Source organism: Acinonyx jubatus, chromosome E1 (genome assembly GCF_027475565.1).
Source record: "Acinonyx jubatus isolate Ajub_Pintada_27869175 chromosome E1, VMU_Ajub_asm_v1.0, whole genome shotgun sequence".
NCBI classification, from domain to species: Eukaryota; Metazoa; Chordata; class Mammalia; order Carnivora; family Felidae; genus Acinonyx; species Acinonyx jubatus.
The window spans coordinates 23,149,949-23,172,374 of NC_069397.1; the positions used below are offsets into that span (position 1 = coordinate 23,149,949).

At 37.0% G+C, this 22,426-nt stretch overlaps 1 protein-coding gene across 17 annotated transcripts in view; it reads left to right on the forward strand.

The window, feature by feature from the left end:
• Nucleotides 1-22,426, forward strand: part of SYNRG (synergin gamma) — an 83,919-nt gene that overhangs the window by 21,845 nt on the left and 39,648 nt on the right. For 5 of the 17 annotated variants that reach the window (XM_027034326.2, XM_027034329.2, XM_027034332.2 and 2 more), the window contains exons 4-12: nt 2,926-3,056; nt 3,694-3,799; nt 4,336-4,447; nt 11,970-12,272; nt 13,180-13,413; nt 14,322-14,399; nt 17,096-17,292; nt 17,892-18,140; nt 20,036-20,169. In XM_027034326.2, the coding sequence (XP_026890127.1) occupies nt 2,926-3,056; nt 3,694-3,799; nt 4,336-4,447; nt 11,970-12,272; nt 13,180-13,413; nt 14,322-14,399; nt 17,096-17,292; nt 17,892-18,140; nt 20,036-20,169 (1,544 nt within the window). The remainder of the gene's footprint in view (nt 1-2,925; nt 3,057-3,693; nt 3,800-4,335; nt 4,448-11,969; nt 12,273-13,179; nt 13,414-14,321; nt 14,400-17,095; nt 17,293-17,891; nt 18,141-20,035; nt 20,170-22,426) is intronic. The other 12 variants (XM_027034338.2, XM_027034341.2, XM_027034343.2 and 9 more) reach the window with 7 other exon arrangements.

The following is a 22,426-nucleotide window of genomic DNA, read 5'->3' on the forward strand; positions in this document are numbered from 1 at the left end:
ATAGGCTGCATACCTTAAAATTACAGTGTTATATCAACTGTAGCTCAGTAAAGCTGGAAAAAGTAAAAAATAAAATAAGTTATTTTATTTAAATAAAGCTAGAAAAAAAAAATGTAGTCCTAGGACTATGGTGCTAATTTTTAGCACCAGGAGAACCACGCTGTGATTAAAAGTAAGTATACACTGCCATCCCCACTCAAGATTTACAATAGAGAGTGTTAGTAATTAAGTAATATGTATTACTTATAACTCCTATTGTAAAGTCCTAAAGCCATTCATAAGGCTTCCAAGCTACTACTATTCATTGAGCAGGTATATGCCTAAGCATATGAATAGACACAAAAACAGATTAAAATTTGTTTTAAGTCTGAATCTGTGGTTGTTGTTGGTAATTGGAGAGGCAGCGTAACATAATGATGGAGAATATGCACTTTGGAACCAGAAGCTGCCTGTTTCTAATCTTGGCTCTGTCACTTACAAGCAGTAAGTAAGGTAGTTAACTCTTTTGTACTTCCGTTTCCTCATCTGTAAAATGAGAATAATAGTAGCACCTACTGCATAGGTTTGTTATAAGGATTAAGTTAATTAATATACATAAAACCCTTAGAAGAGTCCCTGGGACATAGTAGGGGCTTCATTAAGTGTTATTAATAAGACATTCTTATTAATAAGATATTCTTGTTGATCATTATCAGAAATTCTCTAAGGATCTTACGTATATTGAGAATAATGTATGTAAATGCCTAATTCTATAGCTGGCATATGGCATGAACACAATAAAATGATACCTATATTATAACTGTTAAGTGTTCATTTTTCTTATCTTAATTCTTAATTCTTTTTTTTTTTTTTAATTTTTTTTTCAACGTTTATTTATTTTTGGGACAGAGAGAGACAGAGCATGAACGAGGGAGGCGCAGAGAGAGAGGGAGACACAGAATCGGAAACAGGCTCCAGGCTCTGAGCCATCAGCCCAGAGCCCGACGCGGGGCTCGAACTCCCGGACCGCGAGATCATGACCTGGCTGAAGTCGGACACTTAACCGACTGCGCCACCCAGGCGCCCCTCTTAATTCTTAATTCTGTATTTGCTTGCAGAATCTTATTTTGTTCCGGGAAAAAAATGGGATCATTATTGTTTTTGAGAGAGTACTTCTTTTTTTTTGTCAGTAACTTTTAATAATTATAATAGCTGCTATTTACTCATATATGCTACACAGTGCTCTAAGTGCTTTACCTATATTATTTGTAATCTCCAATCCTCTGCTATTACAGGGAGGTGCACTTTTTTCAAGATTCAGTATGAGGTGACATTTTTTAAGTTTTTTTTCAATGTTTATTTTTGAGAGAGAGAGAGAGAGAAAGACAGAGAGAGATTATAAGCAGGGGAGGGGCAGAGAGAGAGAGAGAGGGAGACATAGAATCCAAAACAGGCTCCAGGCTCTGAGCTGTCAGCACAGAGCACAACACAGGGCTTGAACCCATGACCTGTGAGATCATGACCTGAGCCAAAGTCGGATGCTTAACTGACTTAGCCACCCAGATACCCCATGGTGGTATTTTTGATAATTTCTAAAACAAATATTTTGAGGGAAACACTTAACAGGATTTCTTCAACAAACATTGTTAGATTAAAATTGATATCTTAGGGGTGCATGGGTGGCTCAGTCGGTTGGGTGGCTGACGTCAGCTCAGGTCATGATCTCGCGGTCTGTGAGTTCAAGCCCCGTGTCGGGCTCTGTGCTGATAGCTCAGAGCCTGGAGCCTGCTTTGGATTCTGTGTCTCCCTCTCTCTCTGCTCCTCCCCTGCTTGTGCTCTATCTCTCTCTGTCTCTCAAAAATAAATAAATGTTAAAAATTTTTTTTAATTTTGATATCTTAGTCTTGTTAAAAAAAAAACACTTCACTAAAAATGAATTGATGAAAGTCTGAATATATTAAATCCAATAGTGTAAATATAATCTTTACCTTAAGGTAATTTAACTTTTGGTGGTTTACATTAATTTTATATAAGTAGGGGAGTTGCACTTTATTGCAAACACATTCTTCACTCACTATAACTGAAAGAATCCTGGAATCATAGACTAGGCAATCTGGGCAACTAACATAGCTGGATGCATGCAGTCAGGTTTTTGAAGGAAGAGAGGATAGGTTTAGAAGACGCAAGGAGAAATATTCCCCTTTTACAGGAAACGTGGAAGAGAAGCAGCAATCTCCAGATAAGAGGGCTTCCAGGGATAGCCATATTTCAATTAGGGAACAGAAGGGGAGCCTTTCAGGGAGAAGGCTGAGGCATAGGAGAATTTCCACTCAGTGTAAATTATTCATTATCATTCTTATCAGTGCCATCATCATTATTATTATTAGATTTTGTGATTAGCTATAGTGTGATACTATTTTTACTTCTGGACACTTGAGTAAACTTTATACTGTGGTATTAGTATGTAAGTTATTACTGATTAAATATATTTTATTTTCTGTATAAGTTTGGCCATCAGGCCTGTGATACTGAACATCAAGATATTCATTATCCTATCATACATATCAGAAAAGCATGTTTTAATCTCATTTTTGGATTAACTACTGTATGCCAGCCTCTTACCTATTGCTGGAAAATACAAAGACAGGTAAGATATGATACCTCTTTTCAAAGAGTAGAATATATCTCGTGTGTGCACGTGTGCTTCCATGCACACACACCCTCAGACTGTTAGCAGTGGTCACATCTCAGACAATGAAGGAAATGAAAGGGGTGAGATAGTAAGGGGAACTTTACATTTTTTGCCTGTGTTTTTTGACTGTATTGTTTAAGAAAGTCCTATAGTTCGTTAATAAAAATATTAAGAAAGAATTTATGGAAGTTATAGTTTTTCTTTGTAATAATTAAGAGGAAGAATTGTATTTTCTAAGCCTTTGTTTCTTTCAGGCAGGGATACCAATGGGGCCAATGCCAGCAGCAGGAATGCCTTACCTTGGACAAACACCATTCCTGGGAATGCGTCCCCCGGGCCCACAGTACACCCCAGACATGCAGAAGCAGTTCGCTGAAGAGCAGCAGTAAGAGACCTCGGGATTCAAACCTGAGGACACATGATAGCAGTTATTTTAGGAACAGTCACATGGTTTCTAATGCACATTTGAAGCCCAAACAGTCATGTTACTTTTAAGATTCGTGAAATACTTCATTATATATAAGTTTTAAGCAAGGACAGACGTTAGAGAGCCTCTCATTCAACTCTCCTATTTTACATCTAGAGAAAGGGCAGTTCGGAGAAATGAAGCAACTTTGTCAGGCCAGATTACACAATTACTAGCAAATGTAGACTTCCTGATGCCCAAAGCATTGTTCTTTCTCCTGTGAGACACTGCCTTCCCAAGTTGGAGTTTTCTTTTTTGTCTACTTGCCTGTTTTTTGAGATTACTTTTGAATGCAAAAGATTTGTCTCTTCCCCTTCCAAATTAGACAAGGAATAAATTCATGTCTATAATTTAAGCATATATTTTTTTGGACACCTTTCATATATTTTGAAATTAACATATTGGGGAAATAGTATTGTCATAAGGAAATTAGATCTAATTAGCAATGAAGTTGTTAGTTCTAGAACTGTAAGGCAATACTGCTGAAACTGTTAGAAGTATGAATAGAACACAACTGATAATGCCCCTGCAGTTAGCTATGTTGCTTTTCCTTCAGAAAACGATTTGAACAGCAACAGAAGCTCTTAGAAGAAGAAAGAAAAAGACGCCAGTTTGAAGAGCAGAAGCAAAAGCTCAGGCTTTTGAGTAGTGTGAAACCCAAGGTAATCTTTTCCACTGCCACAGCGCACACACGCCTTGCATGTGCCTCATGCTCATTCAGTGGATTCTGTCACTGAGGCACAAGCCCAAGCTTATGCTGTGGTTGGTTGATTTTGCTTTATCTGATTCCACAAGTGAAGAATTCTCCTTTTCTTATAAGACGCTGTATGGTTGAGGAGGGTGGGCTATCAACCATCATCTTCTCAACTCCTTTTTACTACCACTGGTGTTTGTGACCTTTTCTTGGGAAGGTTAATCATGGATCTTGATATTAATTAATTCAGGATACTTAATATCAGTTGTATCCTGAAGTATTTATAAATGGACCTTTTAATATTTTTTGTATTTTATAGTGTTGTTTTATGCCTTTGGTATACTTATAACACGTACCAGTGTTTTTCTGATTCAGAGAATTCCCTATCAGAAGTATGCGGTAAAAATTTTGAAAATAGACCAATCTCTGTACTTTTAATTTGGGAGGATCTAGGATGAAGTGAGACATACGTGAAGATATATCCATACATTTATTGTCTTCTAGACAGGAGAGAAGAGTAGAGATGATGCTTTGGAAGCCATAAAAGGAAACTTAGATGGGTTTTCCAGAGATGCTAAAATGCATCCTACTCCAGCATCGCACCCTAAGAAACCAGGTAATTTTAATTTAAAATTTTCTTTTGGAGGGGCGCCTGGGTGGCTCAATCTGTTGAGCGTCCGATTTCGGCTCAGGTCATGATCTGTGCTGACAGCTCAGAGCCAGGAGCCTGCTTCAGATTCTGTCTCCCTCTCTCTGCCCCTCTCCGGCTCGTGCTCCGTTTCTCTCTGTCTTTCAAAAATGAATAAACGTTAAAAAAAAATTTTTTTTTATTTTATTTTGGAGGCGCTTGGGTGGCCCAGTCAGTTAACCATCTGGCTCTTGGTTTCAGCTCAGGTCATGATCTCAAGGTTCGTGAGTTTGAGTCCCACATCAGGCTTTGCGCTGGCAGTGCAGAGCCTGCTTGGGATTCGCTCTCTCCACCCCTCCCGCTCATGCACACATGTGTTCTCTTTCTCTCTCAAAATAAATAAAACCTAAAAAAACTTTTTTCTTTCATTGGAAGGTGATTTTCTGTGTGTTTAATTGACCAGTATGTGTGGGTATTATGTCAGTGCTCATCTAATCCTTCAAGCTAAGTGAAGATTTGGATGTTTAAAATTTACAGGGGGTTAAGAATAACATATCATTAATAGGTGAAGAGTTGTCAAATCATTCAGCCAACCAAGTACTTTTTTCTACTGGTATATATTACATTAATAAATTTTATCCTAAACCCTTATATTGTAGTACCTTTTATAGATGGGATCAGGAGGGAATAATCTAATATTGGCACAGTAACCAGTTCTTGACTTTCTGGGACAGCTTTAACTCTGTCCTATTAATTTCACTTGTTAGATTATATACTCGGATGCAAAGTAAAATATACAGCAAGATTGAAAAGAGAATGGATATTAGGAATCAGATTGAGTTCAGAGAGGAAAAACATAAGTAAAAATGAAAATTTTAAGCTGAATAAGCTAGTCAAGAAGTAATTTAAAAATAGATTTTGGAATGCTGAAACTGAACCCTGCGTGGAACTTAGAAGAAGGAGAAGACAGGAGTGGTCATTGTTAGGGCATGTTCTGACCGTAGAGAATGACCATTTTGGACAACTAGGTGTAGTTTAACAATCTCATTGTTAAATAATAAATTGGTGTTTTGATATTTAAGTAGACTCATGAGTTCAGTCAACATACATGCAGTTAGTTGCTTCTTATCCAAAAAAATAGTTTTCTGAAGCAAACCCAAGAAGTTTCCAGAGTTTCTCCAGTTAGAGACTTAACCTAGGCCTAAAGTATATAAAAAGAGTTTCCAGCCTTTTACCCACCAAAGTCATCTTTTAATCTCCCCCCATATCATAAAATATTGACTACACAAATTATCACATAATTTTGTACTTACCACATATATAACTGTGAGAGTTTATAAGCCAAAATATGTACCACGTAGGATTAACATAATTCCAGTCAAATGCAAAGAAACATTTATTTAGCCTTTGCAGCCTTATTGCTTATTAAGTAGGATCCATTTAAAAAATACTCATAGTAGGGCCACCTGGGTGGCTCAGTTGGTTGAGCGTCCGACTTCAGCTCAGGTCATGATCTCACAGTTTGTGAGTTCGAGCCCTGTGTTGGGCTCTGTGCTGACAGCTGAGATCCTGGAGCCTACTTCAGATTCTGTTTCTTCCTCTCTCTCTGACCCTCCCCTGCTTGTACTCTGTCTCTCTGTCCCTCAAAATAAATAAACATAATTTTTTTTTTTTAATACTCATAGTAGCTCTTAGTTTTCCATTACTGCTGTTTTCTACCAGTGCTGCTCTGAGAACCCAAATTGAGAGCTTAAATCCACACTCTCCTAACCATTATTGGGAAGGGTTGGAATTCATTGGATCATAGCTTTTTTTTTTTTTAACAAAATTAATTAATTTTGGATACTCATTTTGCATTACCTGGAAGCATTAAAGGTTCTATTTCATGGATCTGAAAGAGAAGCATATAGTATTCCCATTTTTCAGATAAGAACCTTTTTTTTTTTTTAATTTACATCCAAGTTAACATATAGTGCAATGATGATTTAAGGAGTAGATTCCTTAGTGCCCCTTACCCATTTATCCCATCCTCCCTTCCACAGCCTTTCCAGTAACCCTCTGTTTGTTCTCCATATTTAAGAGTCTCGTATGTTTTGTCCCCCTCCCTGTTTTTATATTTTTGCTTTCCTTCCCTTATATTCATCTGTTTTGTATCTTAAAGTCCTCATTTGAGTGAAGCCATATGGTATTTGTCTTTCTCTGACTAATTTCGCTTAGCATAACACCCTCTAGTTCCATCCACATGGTTGCAAATGGCAAGATTTCATTCTTTTTGATTGCCGAGTAAAACTCCATTGTATATATATACCACATTATCTTTATCCATTCATCCATCGATGGACATTTAGGTTCTTTCTGTACTTTGGCTATTGTTGATAGTGCTGCTATAAACATTGGGCTGCATGTGCCCCTTTGAAACAGCACACCTGTATCCCTTGGACAAATACCTACTAGTGCAATTGCTAGGTCGTAGGGTAGTTCTATTTTTAATTTTTTGAGGAACCTCCATACTGTCTTCCAGAGTGGCTGCACCAGTTTGCATTCCCATCAGCAGTGCAAAAGAGATCCTCTTTCTCTGTATCCTCACCAACATCTGTTGTTGCCTGAGTTGTTAATGTTAGCCATTCTGACCGGTGTGAGGTGGTATCTCATTGTGGTTTTGATCTGTATTTCCCTGATGATGAATGACATTGAGCATTTTTTCATGGGTCAGTTGGCCATCTGGATGTCTTCTTTGGAGAAGTGTTTATTCATGTCTTTTGCCCATTTCTTCACTGGATTGGTTTTTGGGTGTTGAGTTTGATCAGTTCTCCATAGATTTTGGATACTAACCCTTTATCTGATATGTTGTTTGCAAATATCTTCTCCCATTCCGTTGATTGCCTTTTAGTTTTGCTGATTGTTTCCTTTGCTGTGCAGCAGCTTTTTGTTTTGATGAGGTCCCAAAATTCATTTTTGTTTTTGTGTCCCTTGCCTCTGGAGATGTGTTGAGTAAGAAGTTGCTGTGGCCAAGGTCAAAGAGGTTTTTGCCTGCTTTCTCCTCAAGGACTTTGGTAGCTTCCTGTCTTACATTTAGGTCTTTCATCCATTTTGAGTTTATTTTTGTGGATGGTGTAAGAAAGTGGTCCAGCTTCATTTTTCTGCATGTTGCTGTCCAGTTTTCCCAGCACCACTTGCTGAAGAGACTGTCTTTATTCCATTGGATATTCTTTCCTGCTTTGTCAAAGATTAGTTGGCCATACATTTGTGGGTCCATTTCTGGGTTCTCTATTCTGTTCCACTGATCTGAGTGTCTGTTTTTGTGCCAGTACCATACTGTCTTAATGATTACAGCTTTGTAATACAGCTTGAAGTCTGGCAGATGAGAACCTTTTTAAAAAAAGACTACTTCTGTGACATTAGACTTTCATGAATGTTAAAACAACTTAAAGTAGTTAAAAATGTGAAAAAGCTTTACATATAGAAAACCCTAAAGACTACCAAAAGAATGTTAGAACAGGTAAATGAATTCAATGAAGTTATAGGGTACAAAGTCAACATGCAAAAATCTGTTGCGCTTATATATACTAAGAGCAAACTATCAGAGAAATGAAGAGAACAGTTTCATTTACCCTTGAATCAAATAGAATTAAATAGTAATAAAAATAGTAATAAATTTAACCAACGAGGTGAAAGACCTGTATGCTAAAAACTTTAAGACATTGATGAAAGAAATTAAGGAAGACACATACAAAAAAAGGAAAGATGTTTTTGTGCTCATGAATTGGAAGAATTAATTTTGTTAAAATGTCTCCCAAAGCATTCAACAGATTCAGCGCAATTCCTATCAAATTCCAGTGGCATTTTTCACAAAAATAGAACCATCCTAAAATGTGTATAGAACCACAAAAGACCTTGAATAGCCAAAACAGTCTTAAGAAAGAAAGCTCAAAGCGTGATGTACCCTGATTTCAAACTATATCAAAGAGCTGTGGTAATCAAAACAGTATGATATTGGCATAAAAATGGAAACATAGATCAGTGGAACAGAATAGAGAGCCCAGAATTAAATCCAACTGTACATGGTCAATTAATTTATGACAAAGGAAGCAAGAACACACAATGGGGAAAGTACAGTCTGTTCAATAAACAGTGTTGAGAAAACTGAACAGCCCGTGCAAAAGAATGAAACTAGAGCACTGTTTCACACCGTACACAGAAATTAACTCAACATATATTAAAGACTTGAATGTAAGACCTGAAACCATAGAACTCTTCAATGAAAACATAGGCACTAAGGTCTTTGATGTTGGTTTTGGCCATATTTTTTTGGACCTGATTCCAAAATCAAAGGCAACAAAAGCAAAAATAAACAAGTGACTTGGGGCACCTGGCTGTCTCAGTCAATGGAGCATATGACTCTTGATCTCGGGATTGTGAGTTTGAGCCCCACATTGGGTGTAGAGATTACTTTAAAAAATCTTTTTTTTTAATTTTTTTTTAATGTTTATTATTTTTGAGACAGAGATGGAGCATGAATGGGGGAGGGTCAGAGAGAGAGGGAGACACAGAATCTGAAGCAGGCTCCAGGCTCTGAGCTGTCAGCACAGAGCCCGACGTGGGGCTCGAACTCACGGACCGTGAGATCATGACCTGAACCGAAGTCAGACGCTTAACCGACTGAGCCACCCAGGCGCCCCAGCTTTAAAAAATCTTTTTAAAGAATGGGACTGTATCAAATTAAAAAGCTTCTGCACAGCAAAGGAAACCATCAACAAAATAAAAAGGCAACCAGCTGAGTGGGAGAAAATAATTTGCAAATCATAGATCCATAAGGGCTGATATCCAAAATATAAAAGAACTACAACTCAATAGCAAAAAAAATCTAATGGAAAAAAATGGACAGAGGATCTGAATAAGCATTTTGCCAAAGAAGACATACAGATGTTCAACAGGCACATGAAAAGATGTTCAACATCACTAATCATTAGGGAAATGCAAATCACATTGCAAACCACAATGAGATACCACTTTATACCTGTTAGAATGGCTGGTATCAAAAAGACAAGAAACAACAAGTATTGGCAAGGATGTGGAGAAAAGGGAACCCTCACGCATTGTTGGTGGGAATATAAGTTGGTGCAGCCACTGTGGAAAACAGCATGGAGGTTCCTCAAAAACTTAAAAATAGAACTACCATATGATCCAGCAATTCCACAAGTGGATATTTACCCAAAGAAAATGAAAACACTGACAAAAAAATATACTCACCCCTATGCTCATTGCATCATTATTAGCCAAGGTATGGGGCCAAGGTGTGGGGGCAACCTATGTGTACCTTGATGAATGAATGGGTAAAGAAGATGTGGTATATGTATACAACGGAATACTACTCAGCCATAAAAAAGAATGGAATCTTGCCATTTGCAACAATGTAGATAGATCTTGAGGGTATTAGACTTAGTAAAATAAGTCAGACAGAGAAAGAAATCCCATATGATTTCACTTGTATGTGGAATCTGAAAAAAAAACAAAACAAAACAGAAAAATATAATAGAATGGTAGTTGCCAGGGTGGAGTGGGGAGGTGGGTGAAATGGGTGAAGATAGTCAAGAGGTTCAAACTTCCAATTATAAAATAAGTCATGGGTAAATAAGATGTGGTATGTATATATAATGGAGTATTACTTGGCAATCAAAAAGAATGAAATTTTGCCATTTGCAACTACGTGGATGGAACTGGAGGGTATTATGCTAAGTGAAATTAGAGAAAGACAAATATTATATGACTTCACTCATATGAGAACTTTAAGAGACAAAACACATGAACATAAGGGAAGGGAAACAAAAATAATATAAAAACAAGGAGGGGGATAAAACATAAAAGACTCATAAATATGGAGAACAAACAGGGTTACAGGAGGGGGTGTGGGAGGGGGGATGGGCTAAATGGGTAAGGGGCACTAAGGAATCTACTACTGAAATCATTGTTGCACTATATGCTAACTAATTAGGATGTAAATTTAAAAAATAATAAAAAATTTAAAAAAAGAAAAAATAAGTCATGGGGTTGTAAGGTACAGCATGGGAACTGTAGTCAATAATATTGTAATGCATATTTGAAAGTTGGCTTAAAGTTCTCATGAGGGGAAAGTTTTTTTGTAACTTTGGTGAAATGGTAATGAGACTGTGGTGATCATATCACAGTGTGTACTAATATCGAATCACTGTGTTGTGCACCTGAAACTATAATGTTATGTGTTAGCTGTACCTCAACAGTAATAAAAAGGGCAGATTGAGAGGTACTCAGTCCAGTTTGAATCTGGATGTGGATGATGGAAGGACAGAGATGGAGATAGGGATGATGTTGCCTTTATCTGCCTATGTGTAACTCTAGTTTTTATGTATTAGTTTTTAAATGTTTATTTATTTATCTTAAGAAAGAGGTAGAGAGAGAATCCCAAACAGGCTCCGCACTGTCACTGCAGAGCCTGACGGAGGTGGGGAGGGGTGGGGGAGGGGGGATCTCATGAACCGCGAGATCGTGACCTGAGCCAAAATCAAGAGTTGGACGCCTGACTGAGCCACCCCAGGCACCCCTCTATGTGACTCTAGTTTTTTAAAGTTGCTTTATTTAAATTTTGTGGATTTTTAAAAAAGAATATGAAGAAGCAAAAATGATATTGTTAAATGATGCCCCTGTAGAGAAGGTTTATTACATAAGTAAATCTCACATTTAACAGTAAAAAGCCCCAATGATGTTGATAGACATTAGAGCCAAAGATCTTTTAAACATAGTCCTCAGTCAGGGTTTACGTTCTTAAAAGGACTGTTGAGTTGTTTGATTTAGCTCTTTATGGCATCCTGATTTTGATGCTTTTTATAATATCACCTTGGTAATGTGTGTAATATTCTTTAGTAATTTTCATTCCTCATGTGGTAACTTCACTGATGTGAACTACATATGCAAAGTGTATGGATTAGTCATGATACATCAAAAATGACAAGTATGTATCATGCATTGTTTCTGACTGGCATAATTAATCATCAGAGTATATATTTGTCCAAAACATATTCAGCAACATATAGGTAGATTTTCTAATATATGGAACATATTGGTTGAGAGGATATTATGCAACAGATCACTTGGGTGTCAAAAGTAATCACCACTTAAAAAAAAAAAAAGTAATAACTACTTTCATGTAAATTATTAGTGGTCTCAGAGGAAAAAAGTGGTATTAACCTAATAAAAGAAGGAAAGAAGTTTTGAGTTTTACATTTTTCTGTTTTTGAACAAAATGCAAAATAGCTATAAAACTGCTTTTTGAAAAGAAATGAATTATGTGTAAATAGCCATCAAAGTGTTTTTCATTCACTTAATAATTCCATTTGGCTGTCATTACATGTTATTTCTTGTTCACTTCTGTTATTCATGTTTCAGTATATTCTTTTGGGATTGTACTGCATCTTAATTTCTTTTTCCTTGTTGATTTTCATTTCCGTGTGTTTCATCGCCATTTTCCGTTTTGCAGATTATCCCACACCATCTCATTCTACTAAAACTGTCTCCCCATCACCTGCCTTTCTTGATGAAGAAGAATTCAGTGACTTTATGCAGGGGCCTGTTGAAGTTCCCACATGTGGTCCTTCTTCCACTTCCCAGCCTTTTCAGTCTTTCCATCCCACCACCCCATTTGGCCAGTTGCATACACAGAAGGCTGGAGCACAGCCTCTCCCTCCAGGTCAGATTCCAGTGTCTTTTGCCTTACATGGTGTCCCTGGGCAAATTCCTTCTTTCTCTACTGCTGCAGCCTCATACAATGTACAGAAAGCAGGTAACTCCTAGAATGTTAATGAAAGTATTCTTAAAATAATCTAGGATAATTTACTTCTCTTATATAAGTAGAGTAATACACTGATGTTTGTAAGGAAATGTGTACCGGAATATATGAGTACTATTGAAATTCACCAAAATAAGAATATCGATTTTTTAATTCTGGGAGCTTCACATTCTGGAAAAATGATTTAAAACTTTGGCTCCTAAATTAGGAGCTATTTAAATCACTTTCGAACTTTAAAAGCAAACTGATTTCTACATGAGATTTCTCTTGTTTGGGAAAATCACCAATATTTTGTTCAGAGTAATGAGCCAAGAAGAGTTGCTTTAGAAAGTGCTCTCTAGTTCGGTGGTAGAGCACTTGGGGGTCAGATGCCTGGTTCTCCATTTATTGTCAGTGTGTTCTTGGACAAATTTTGAAACTGAACCTCAGGTGTATCACTTGTGAACTAAAGGGGATGGGAGGCACTAATACACTGCTTCTTGAGACATTGTGCTGAGAAAGATTGTAGCAGATATGGACTTAGTCCGAACTTCCTCAGTTGGCAGATGTAGAAACAGACCCAGAGGTGATGTTACTGGCCAGGGGCCTCCCCAGCCGTGAGGGGAAGTGTCTCTCTGGTATAAGTCACCAGATTTCTAAGGTAGTACTCCTTCCACTATACCGTTCGACCTGCTGGCTTACAGAATTCCTGAGAACCAAAGTAGGTAATGATGTTTTAAGTTCTCTAAACTCTCTAAAGCCTTTCAGGTCCTATACAAGTGTGTAGTGATTGGATTATTTCAAAAATCTACATTATGTGTGGCAGGGTCTACCCTTTAGAACCTGGGGGTGGAAATGGATGATTGAAAAAAATCAGAAATTTGCAATTATATACAAATAACCCTTCATGCTGTTTGTTTAGGCCCTTCCTTGGAGGAGAAGCTCCTAGTATCTTGTGATATAAGTTCATCTGGGCAGGAACAAATTAAATTAAATACCTCTGACGTTGGTCACAAAGCCCTAGGCCCAGGTTCCAGTAAGAACCATCCCAGTTTAACGGCCAAAAACGGGGGTGCTATAGATGGACGTGTAAGTGGTACCACCATTGCAGAGGCAGAAAAGACTTCAGACCAAAACCTATCCATTGAAGAGAGTGGTGAGCTCATGAAATATTCAGCCAAAGTTTATTTAACCAAATATCGCTCAAATGCTAACACCTTAAGCATTAATCTTAAAATGAATGCTGCTTGATTTTTGCTAATCAGTATTGTGCTTAAAATATTTTTAATGCATTCCTTTCTCCAATTAACCCCTACGATTTTGCTCTGAATTCTTTCCGCAGTTATTCCTTTTAAAAATGTTTGATAACCAGTTTTTTTAATCAGAATTATTCCTGATTTAAAATTTCTTTTCCTTTTATTTTATAAAAGCTTTTTCCTTTCTTACACTTTCTATTCTTCCATAAGGGTTGAAAGTTAAAATTTAACTGGAAAAGTCACCAATGAGAATATGATTTTGCTTCTGTGAAATAAATCATACACACTGCTGCCTAAAAGGTCCAAATTTTTATAAACTTAGCTTGCAGAGATGAATTAGAATTTGGGCAGCCTAGGAGGCAAACTTTTGGAGGATATTTTACTGAACAGAATAAAAAATCCTATACATCCAAGGCAGCAGTGTCATATTCAGGTGGAAAAAAGTCAGACTGTACAAAGAAATATTATTAAAAGCTGCAGGTAAACTTGAGCAATTACATTTTTTTACATAGGTAATTTTTAAACCACCAGCTGTCATGTTTTCTTCTTTAATTTGTAATACACATGAAATGGTGCAAGCCTTGTATGATTCAGAATATTGATTTGGTACATCTTAGGGGTTTTTTTGTTTACTCTTTAGGGCATAGTTAACGTACAAGAGAAATTTAGAAACCAAATATTTTCATTGTATTGGTGACTTTTTTTTAGTATCTCCAGCCAGCGCTCTTATAAAAAACAGTGGCTCTGCGATTTCCCCATCTTCTGCATGGACTGTTATGTACATTAAATAATGTTTCTTATCTTCTAGGTGTGGGAGTATTTCCCTCACAGGATCCTGTTCAGCCCAGAATGCCGCCTTGGATTTACAATGAGAGTTTGGTTCCAGGTAAAAAAGCTACTTTGTCTAGGATTCCCATCTGGATATTTTGCTTCAGATGTTGAAAACGTAGTTGTGAATATTTACTGTTGTGATTACAAAATATGCAGAAGAAATTTTTACTTTTTTCTTGTTTATTCTTTTCTGAAAGAGTACAGAAAATTGAAAAGGATCCAGTATTTAAGACAGCCTTATAGGTGAAATGGCTATATAAATGTAGGAGAAATGTTTTGCTTTAATGTTTTATTGACCATCATAGACTTTTATTTCTAAAAGCTTTCCCTAGATTTACCATGCTTTAAAAGATATGGTTATTGGGGTGCCTGGATGGCTCAGTTGGTTGAATGTCCAACTCTTGATATTGGCTCAGGTCATGATCCCTAGGGTCATGGGATCACGCCCTGTGTCAGGCTCCACACTGAGCGTGGGGCCTGCTTGAGATTCTCTTTCTCCCCCTCTCTCTTGCTCACACATGCACATGCTCTCTTTCATGTATGCGCTCTCTAAAATTAAAAAAAAAATTATTATAAATAAAAGATATTATTTATTTCATAGATTATTAATAACTTACCAATAATAGTATTAATACATTTAATGTAATTTTATGAACTCTTGGTGATTATATATTTTAAAAATCTATTCTTATGACTTATCATGTAATATATGAAGTGAAAGACTAAGTGGCATCTTTTTCAGTCAACATTGGGAGGTGATGTTTACTTTTCTCTTTATAGAGATTATTACTGTTGAGCCAATAAAATCACGAAGGTGCATATTTTGTGATAGTATTCAGTTGATACCAGAAAATAGTCTAAGCCATGGCTGATGTGAATACAGTAATGACTATTACAGCAGCATATGTTAATCAGTTTTAATATATTGTGTCTTGTTCATTTTGCTCTATTTTGCCAACTCCTTGAAATCTAAAGGTAACTTTCATCAGATCTTTGGTTTTCTAGATTGATCATTAGACTAAAGTTCTATGCTTGATTAAATAAAAGTCATGCAAGGGTCCCTAAAATTCTGTTTGGAAAAAAACCAGTAATATCTACTTTACATCATTATCACATACTCAGTTGAAAGGCTAATTTCCCCAAATCCTGTGAGACTTCAGCTATACATAAAAACAATAGGTTTTCTTCCAAGTGCCCATTAGATAATTTGCATCATCTTCTTCTCTGTCTTCAAGCCAAACAAACAAAAAGCCAGATCTGGTAAATTTTGGAGTTGTGTCCATTTTCTGCCAGCTTATATTCATTGTGTACCCTCCTTGTGAACATACATGCACACATAGTTTCCTAGCCAAAATATGTGTTCTTATGGCCAGCCTACTAACCTATAATCTATATTTAAATATTAGATGTAGAGGCACCTGGGTGGCTCAGTCGGTTGAGCATCTGACTTCATCTCAGGTCATGATCTCACGATTCATGGGTTCGAGCCCTGCGTGGGGCTCTGTGCTGACAGCTGAGAGCCTGGAGCCTACTTTGGGTTCTGTGTCTCCCTCTCTCTCTGCCCCTTTCCCGCTCACATGCTGATTGTTTCTATGTCTCAAAAATAAACAAACATTAAAAAATTTAAATTTGAATTTCAGGTAAATAGTAAATTATTAATTAGTACAGAAGTGTGTCCCATGCAGTATTGGCATCCTAAATTTTATATGACAACCTCGTCTCTAATAGCCTTTCCCAACTTGTCCTTTGGAAACCCCATTTTATTGTGGAAAAACTCCCAACAGTCCCTTCCTTTTTTCAAACATGTATTCTGCATTCTCACCTTTACTGAAACTGCCTTTCTCTGAAGGCTCTATTCCCATAGCACCTTACCCAGTGATGTTTTCTCTCACAGACTCTGACTGAGGCAGGAGATAGGTGGTATTGGTATAATTCTTGCCTCCCCACCACTGTTTTCAAACTATTCCCACCATCATTATTCTACAACTTGTCTTTTAAAGCATCTAGGGGTGCCTAGGTGGCTCAGTCAGTTGAGCGTGTGACTCTTGATTTCAGCTCAGGTCACAATCTCACGGTTTGTGAGTCTGAGCCTTGTGTTGAGCTCTGCAGTGGCAGCGCAGTGCCTGCTTGGGATTCTTTCTCCCTCTCCCTCTCTCTCTTCCCCTCACCTGCTTGAGCTATTTTTCTTCTCTCTCTCTCTCTCAGAATAAATAAATAAACATTAAAAATAAAGTCCAAAGCATCTGTTTATACCACCTCCATTTTAGTGTTGTTACTTTCTCTGACCTTTGGCCCCAAATCTTCATTTTACCACGCTCCATCCTGTCTTCTAAGCTCCAGACCCTAATTATATTGGATATTTCCAATTGAATGATCTTTATAGCAGTTCAAACCCTGACACATTTTCAGTTCTATTAAAGCAGTTTGACCTAAGATTATTCTTTTAAAAAAATTTTTTTTTAATATTTGTTTATTTTTGAGAGAGACAGAGCGTGAGCAGGGAAGGGGGACAGAGAGAGACAGAGACACAGAATCCAAAGCAGGCTCTAGGCTGTGAGATGTCAGCACAGAGCCCAACTTGGGGCTTGAACCCACAAGCTATGAGATTATGACCTGACTCGAAGTAGGACACTTAACAAACTGAGCCACCCAGGCACCCCAAGATTATTCTTATGTAAGCAACAATGACAACAGAAAATAGCAATCACTTATAATATGTTTACATTTGTAATCTGGTCTTTCCTTTGATAGATGCCTATAAGAAAATTTTAGAAATCACAGTGACTCCAACTGGAATAGATACTGCTAAACTTTATCCCATTCTGATGTCATCTGGACTGCCCAGGGAAACTCTTGGACAGATATGGGCCTTGGCTAATCGAACTACACCTGGCAAACTTACTAAGGAAGAACTTTATACTGTTCTCGCCATGATAGCGGTAACACAGGTAAGAGACTATTTCTTAAGTTAGATCAAATAACTTTTCAATATAAATCCTTTTGACTACAACCATGTAGAACTCCTTGTATATTAAAGTTTAGATTATTTTTAGGATACAGTACTTCAAAAATGTACAGTTTGCATCATGCACATACTAGTAAAATGTTCCTTTGTTTAAAGACTATTAAATATATTAACATTCTCTGACCTAACTGTATCCTTTATGAACTTGAAAGTTAGTAATAGATGAAATGACTCTTTATGTTTTGAAGTCCTTGTTTAAAATTCCTTAAAGTGTTCTTGATCTGCTAGCAATTTTTGTCATAATACAGAATCACTTTAAATGATTTGATTATAATGAATTAACCAAACATGTCAGAGAGTGCATTGCCACAATTGTTATATGTCATCCATTTCTTTGCCTGATACTAGGTCTACGTTAACCTTGTAAGTTCTTTTCTTATATCAAATTCATGAGTTTTGGGAGTCAAAGTGGAAACATACCAGGATTACAGATTTTACACTTAGGTCTCTCTTTGCTGGATTTAGACTGTATGTGGTTTGCAGTCCCCTAAAATGTTTCCATTTTCCTTCTGTTCTGTGTAGAGAGGTGTTCCTGCCATGAGTCCTGATGCTTTAAACCAATTTCCAGCTGCTCCTGTTCCAACTTTAAGTGGATTTCCTATGACTTTGCCTACTGCAGTGAGTCAGCCAACCGGGATGTCTTCAGGCCCTGCCGGCTCCATACCCCTCAACCTTGGACAGCCGGTCATGGGCATTAACCTTGTTGGACCAGTTGGGGGAGCTGCAGCCCAGGCTTCCAGTGGCTTCATGCCAACTTACCCTGCAAATCAGGTAAATGCAGAAGCTGTATGTATTCCAAAGAATCCCTGAAAGTGAATCTGGGCAGCTTTTTTCCAAGGATGCAGAGAAGATTGCTGTATTATGATGGACATTGGAGGTGAAAATTAGGCAGTATTAAAATAATACAAAATTTAATTTTTTATTATTTAAAAAAAAGAAATTTCTTAAGCCTTAAGAGATTTGAATTTTGGCTAGAAGTTTATAGTTCCTTATAGTATATACGTTTTAAACATCAAGCTTAATAAGGTTAACTAAATTCCTAGACTGTGTCTTTTGGGGAAGCTACTAAACCTGAAATTTAAATGCTTCCATTTACTTTTCACTTCTCAGATTAGCAAAAAATTTAGAAAACCTAATGTTTAGTGAAAATGTGGGGGAAAATAGTTTGTTGGTACAGCAGCCCTTTTGGAAGGCAGGTTCGGTAATAGCTACCTAAATTCTAAATGTCTGTATCTTCTGACCTAGCAGTCACACTCTTCTGACCTAGCAGTCACACTATTAAGGATCTATCCTACAGAAATAGTAACTTAAATTAGCAAAAATATGCAAAGATATTTGTTATAGCATTGTTTGTTAGAGTAAAGAGTTATAAATAGTTTAATGTCCATCAGAAGAAGGAAGGTTAGGGGCTCCTGGGTGGCTCAGTCGGTTAAGCATCCAACTTCGGCTCAGGTCTTGATCTTGTGGTTTGTGAGTTCAAGACCCTCATCAGGCTCTATGCTAACAGCTCAGAGCCTAGAGCCTGCTTCAGATTTTGTGTCTCCCTCTCTCTCTGCCCCTCCCCTGCTTACACTGTCTTTCTCTCTCTCCCTTTCCCTCTCTCTCTCTCTCTCAAAAATTAAATAATAAACATTTTAAAAATTTAAAAAAAAAAAGAAGGAAAGTTACGGGGCACCTGGGTGGCTCAGTTGGTTAAGCGTCCAGCTCTTGATTTTGGCTCAGGTCATGATCTCATGGTTCATGGGTTTGAGCTGAGAGTGTAGAGTCTGGGATTCTCTCTCTGCCCCTCTACCACTTATGCTCTCTCTCTCACACTCTCAAAATAAATAAATAAACATTAACAAAAAGGAAGGTTAGATAAAATTTGCTTCATTAATACAGTGGTAAACATTTGATTATTAAAATGAATGAACTACTACATGTGCAACGTGGAAAAGTCCACTTTATAGATATTATTATATCTTTTTAAAGAGCGGAACAGTGTAGTATAAACTCATTTTTTAATAAAACAAATGAACTATCATGTGATTAGGAGTCAGTGTTCACTGTTGACTTTATACATACACATGATGGATTATAACAAGCTTGCATCACTCATGTAATTTACATCATGTATTAAAATGTTTTTTTAAAGATGGCAGTAATCTATTAAATGTAATTTGTCTATTTAAAAATTGTATAGATTAGTTCTTTAAACAGTCTTTTACAATTTGTGCAAGAGAGTATCTAAAAATTCAAGACAGATTCTTGTCCTAGATACTTGAATTGGTATTATATCTAAAGTGCGTTCTTTTTTTTTTTTAATTTTTTTTAATGTTTATTTATTTTTGAGAGAGAGAGCATGAGCAGGGAAGGGGCAAAAAGAGAAGGAGACACAGAATCTGAAGCAGGCTCCAGACTCCTAGCTATCAGCACAGAGCCCAACGCAGAGCTCGAACCCTCGAACTGAGAGATCATGACCTGAGCTGAAGTTGGATGCTTAACCGATTAAGCCACCCAGGCGTCCCTAAAGTGCATTCTTCTAAACTTAGGCAGTCACACCTACCTAATATAGGTACCTAAATGGGGAGATTTAAAAGGTAATTTTTGAGGTTGACAGTTATGAATTTGTTAGTTACTATTTTATCAATTCAGTCTTTCTATTTAAATGTCCTCTACAAACCTAGGTGGTAAAACCAGAAGAAGACGACTTCCAGGATTTTCAAGATGCTTCTAAGTCAGGATCCCTTGATGATTCATTCAGTGATTTCCAAGAGTTGCCTGCTTCTTCAAAAACAAGTAATTCCCAGCATGGAAGCAGGTAGAAAAGAGCTGAATATAGCTAACATTGTATTTAATAATTGAGAAAGAGGCATCAATAGTAAGAAGCCTAAGTAAGAAAAATTAAGACTTCTTACTCTCATGCTTTCCTTGATTATTCCCTCGTTATTCATACTTGTACCTTTGAAACTTTTCTCCCCTTAGTCCACCTAACAATTGAGCACCACCATTTCCTCCCAGTATACAGCTGCTTGCTAATATATATATATATTTTTTTTTTAATTTAATTTTTTTTTTTTTTTTTTTTTTTTTTTTTTGCCTGTCCTAAACCTGATTATAGCAGAGTGCACCTTTGCAGTGATGACTTCATGTACTTGTAGCAAATGCAAGCCTTTGGCTGTTGAAAAACTTTTTAGGCAGGGGAACATAATTTGATATTTTTGTAATATAATGTACTGCTGATTCTCCACAGAAATCCTAATTCAGAAATCTAAATATGTCGCCAATACCTTTCCATCATTTTTTAAAAGTTTTTAGATAGTACTTCTTCCACAGAGTAGAATATACCAGGCTTTGAGCAAGCAATATCAATTTCTTCAGTTATTTTTGGAACTTGTTTTTGTCAGGATACATGCATCATTTTTCTTATGTTCCTTGTTTGTGCAGTATCATTCATCTTTTCCATTTTAACGAAATGAGTATCTTTTGACGCTTCCTGCATGTACACTGTAACAAGAACCAAGGGATAGGTATTATAGGGAATGACACATAGAAACATTTGAGTGGTGGGACTATAAAGTACTGGGATTTCCAAGCCCACTACACCAGCACACACATGTTGATCTGATAGACACGTAATATTTTTCAGATCTTTTCTTTTGAATAAAATGTGTAAGTTCTGCTATCTATAACATATCTGAATGACCCAAGGCATCTCACATTACCTGCATAAAATTAGATTCATTATTTTGCTACTCAAAGCTAAATAAAAATTTGTTAAATTAGCATTCCCTCCCTTGGTGAATCATGTCACCATGTCCAGTCACCAAATCAGAAACATGCTATTTATTTTTGGCTCCTCACTCTCTCCTTTAACCATCATCGACTCTGTACTCTCTGCTTGCCGTGGAAAAAGGCTGTGTCTGATCTTGCTCCTGCCTAGTCTCTTGACTGTTGCCCTTTCCCTACAGCTCATGTCCCAACCATGCCAGAGCAACTCCAGACTAATGCTCTTTCAGGCTTCTGACCCTTTACCTTCTTCAATCTGAAATTCTCTCTATAGTTAATTCTAGTTCTATTTCAAAAATCAGTTTAACATAGGAAGTTTTTACTAACCCCACCACTTCAGTCCCCACCTCAAAGATGAGGGCCACTTACTGCCCTGGTGCATTTTGGACGTCTGTGCCCTGATTATAGTTACTGGTTTATCTGACTCTCTGTCTCACTTGGCTGTCATCCCTGAAGATAGTCTTTCACAGCTACATATGTAGTACTTAGCCATGATATATAATTAATAAAGGTTTGTTGGGTGAGTGTGATGTAGCATGAAGGTTATAAACCAGATTGACCAAATTAGTGGTTTACTCCTCTGGAAAAAAACACTCAGTAGATGGAATTGAAATTTGGGCATAGAAAGTTGTAAGATGGTGGCCAGACCTGAGATATATGGAATATTAGCAATTTTGTGTGGCATTATCTCCACATAATAGTTTACTTTCATACACAGTCATACTTTGTAGACTTGTTTTTCAGTTCTGACTTGATTATTTCCATGCTTACATGAAAACATTTTGCTCATGTCTAAGAATCCACATTCACTGTTTATTTACTCATTCAAAAACATTTACTTACCATCTGCTGTATGCCAGACATTGGGGTAGGCACTAGAAATACAGAAGCAGAAAGCACAGTTCCTGCTGTAAAGAAGCTTAGTTTTATCTCAGTATTTATATTATCTGATGAAATTCTCTTAGAATTGGTCCCTCAGTGTGTGTGTGTGTGTGTGTGTGTGTGTGTGTGTGTGTGTGTGTACATGTATAATGAATTCCCTAGTTTATGATCTGTAATGTGTATTATGAGTTTATTTTAAGGGATATTTATTAAATCATGGTATAAATAGCTGAGCTTAAGTGAGACTGCTTTGGGCAGCATTTTAAAGCAAAAAATGGGCATTATTTTTCAGAGAAGATGAAAAGGCAAGTATGGTGTTAGAAGTAGGCTGGAGTAGAGAGTATTGTTAGTCTGTGAAAAAAATCTCATTAGTTAAGGGCAGCACCAATGTGGGATGTCTTAGGATT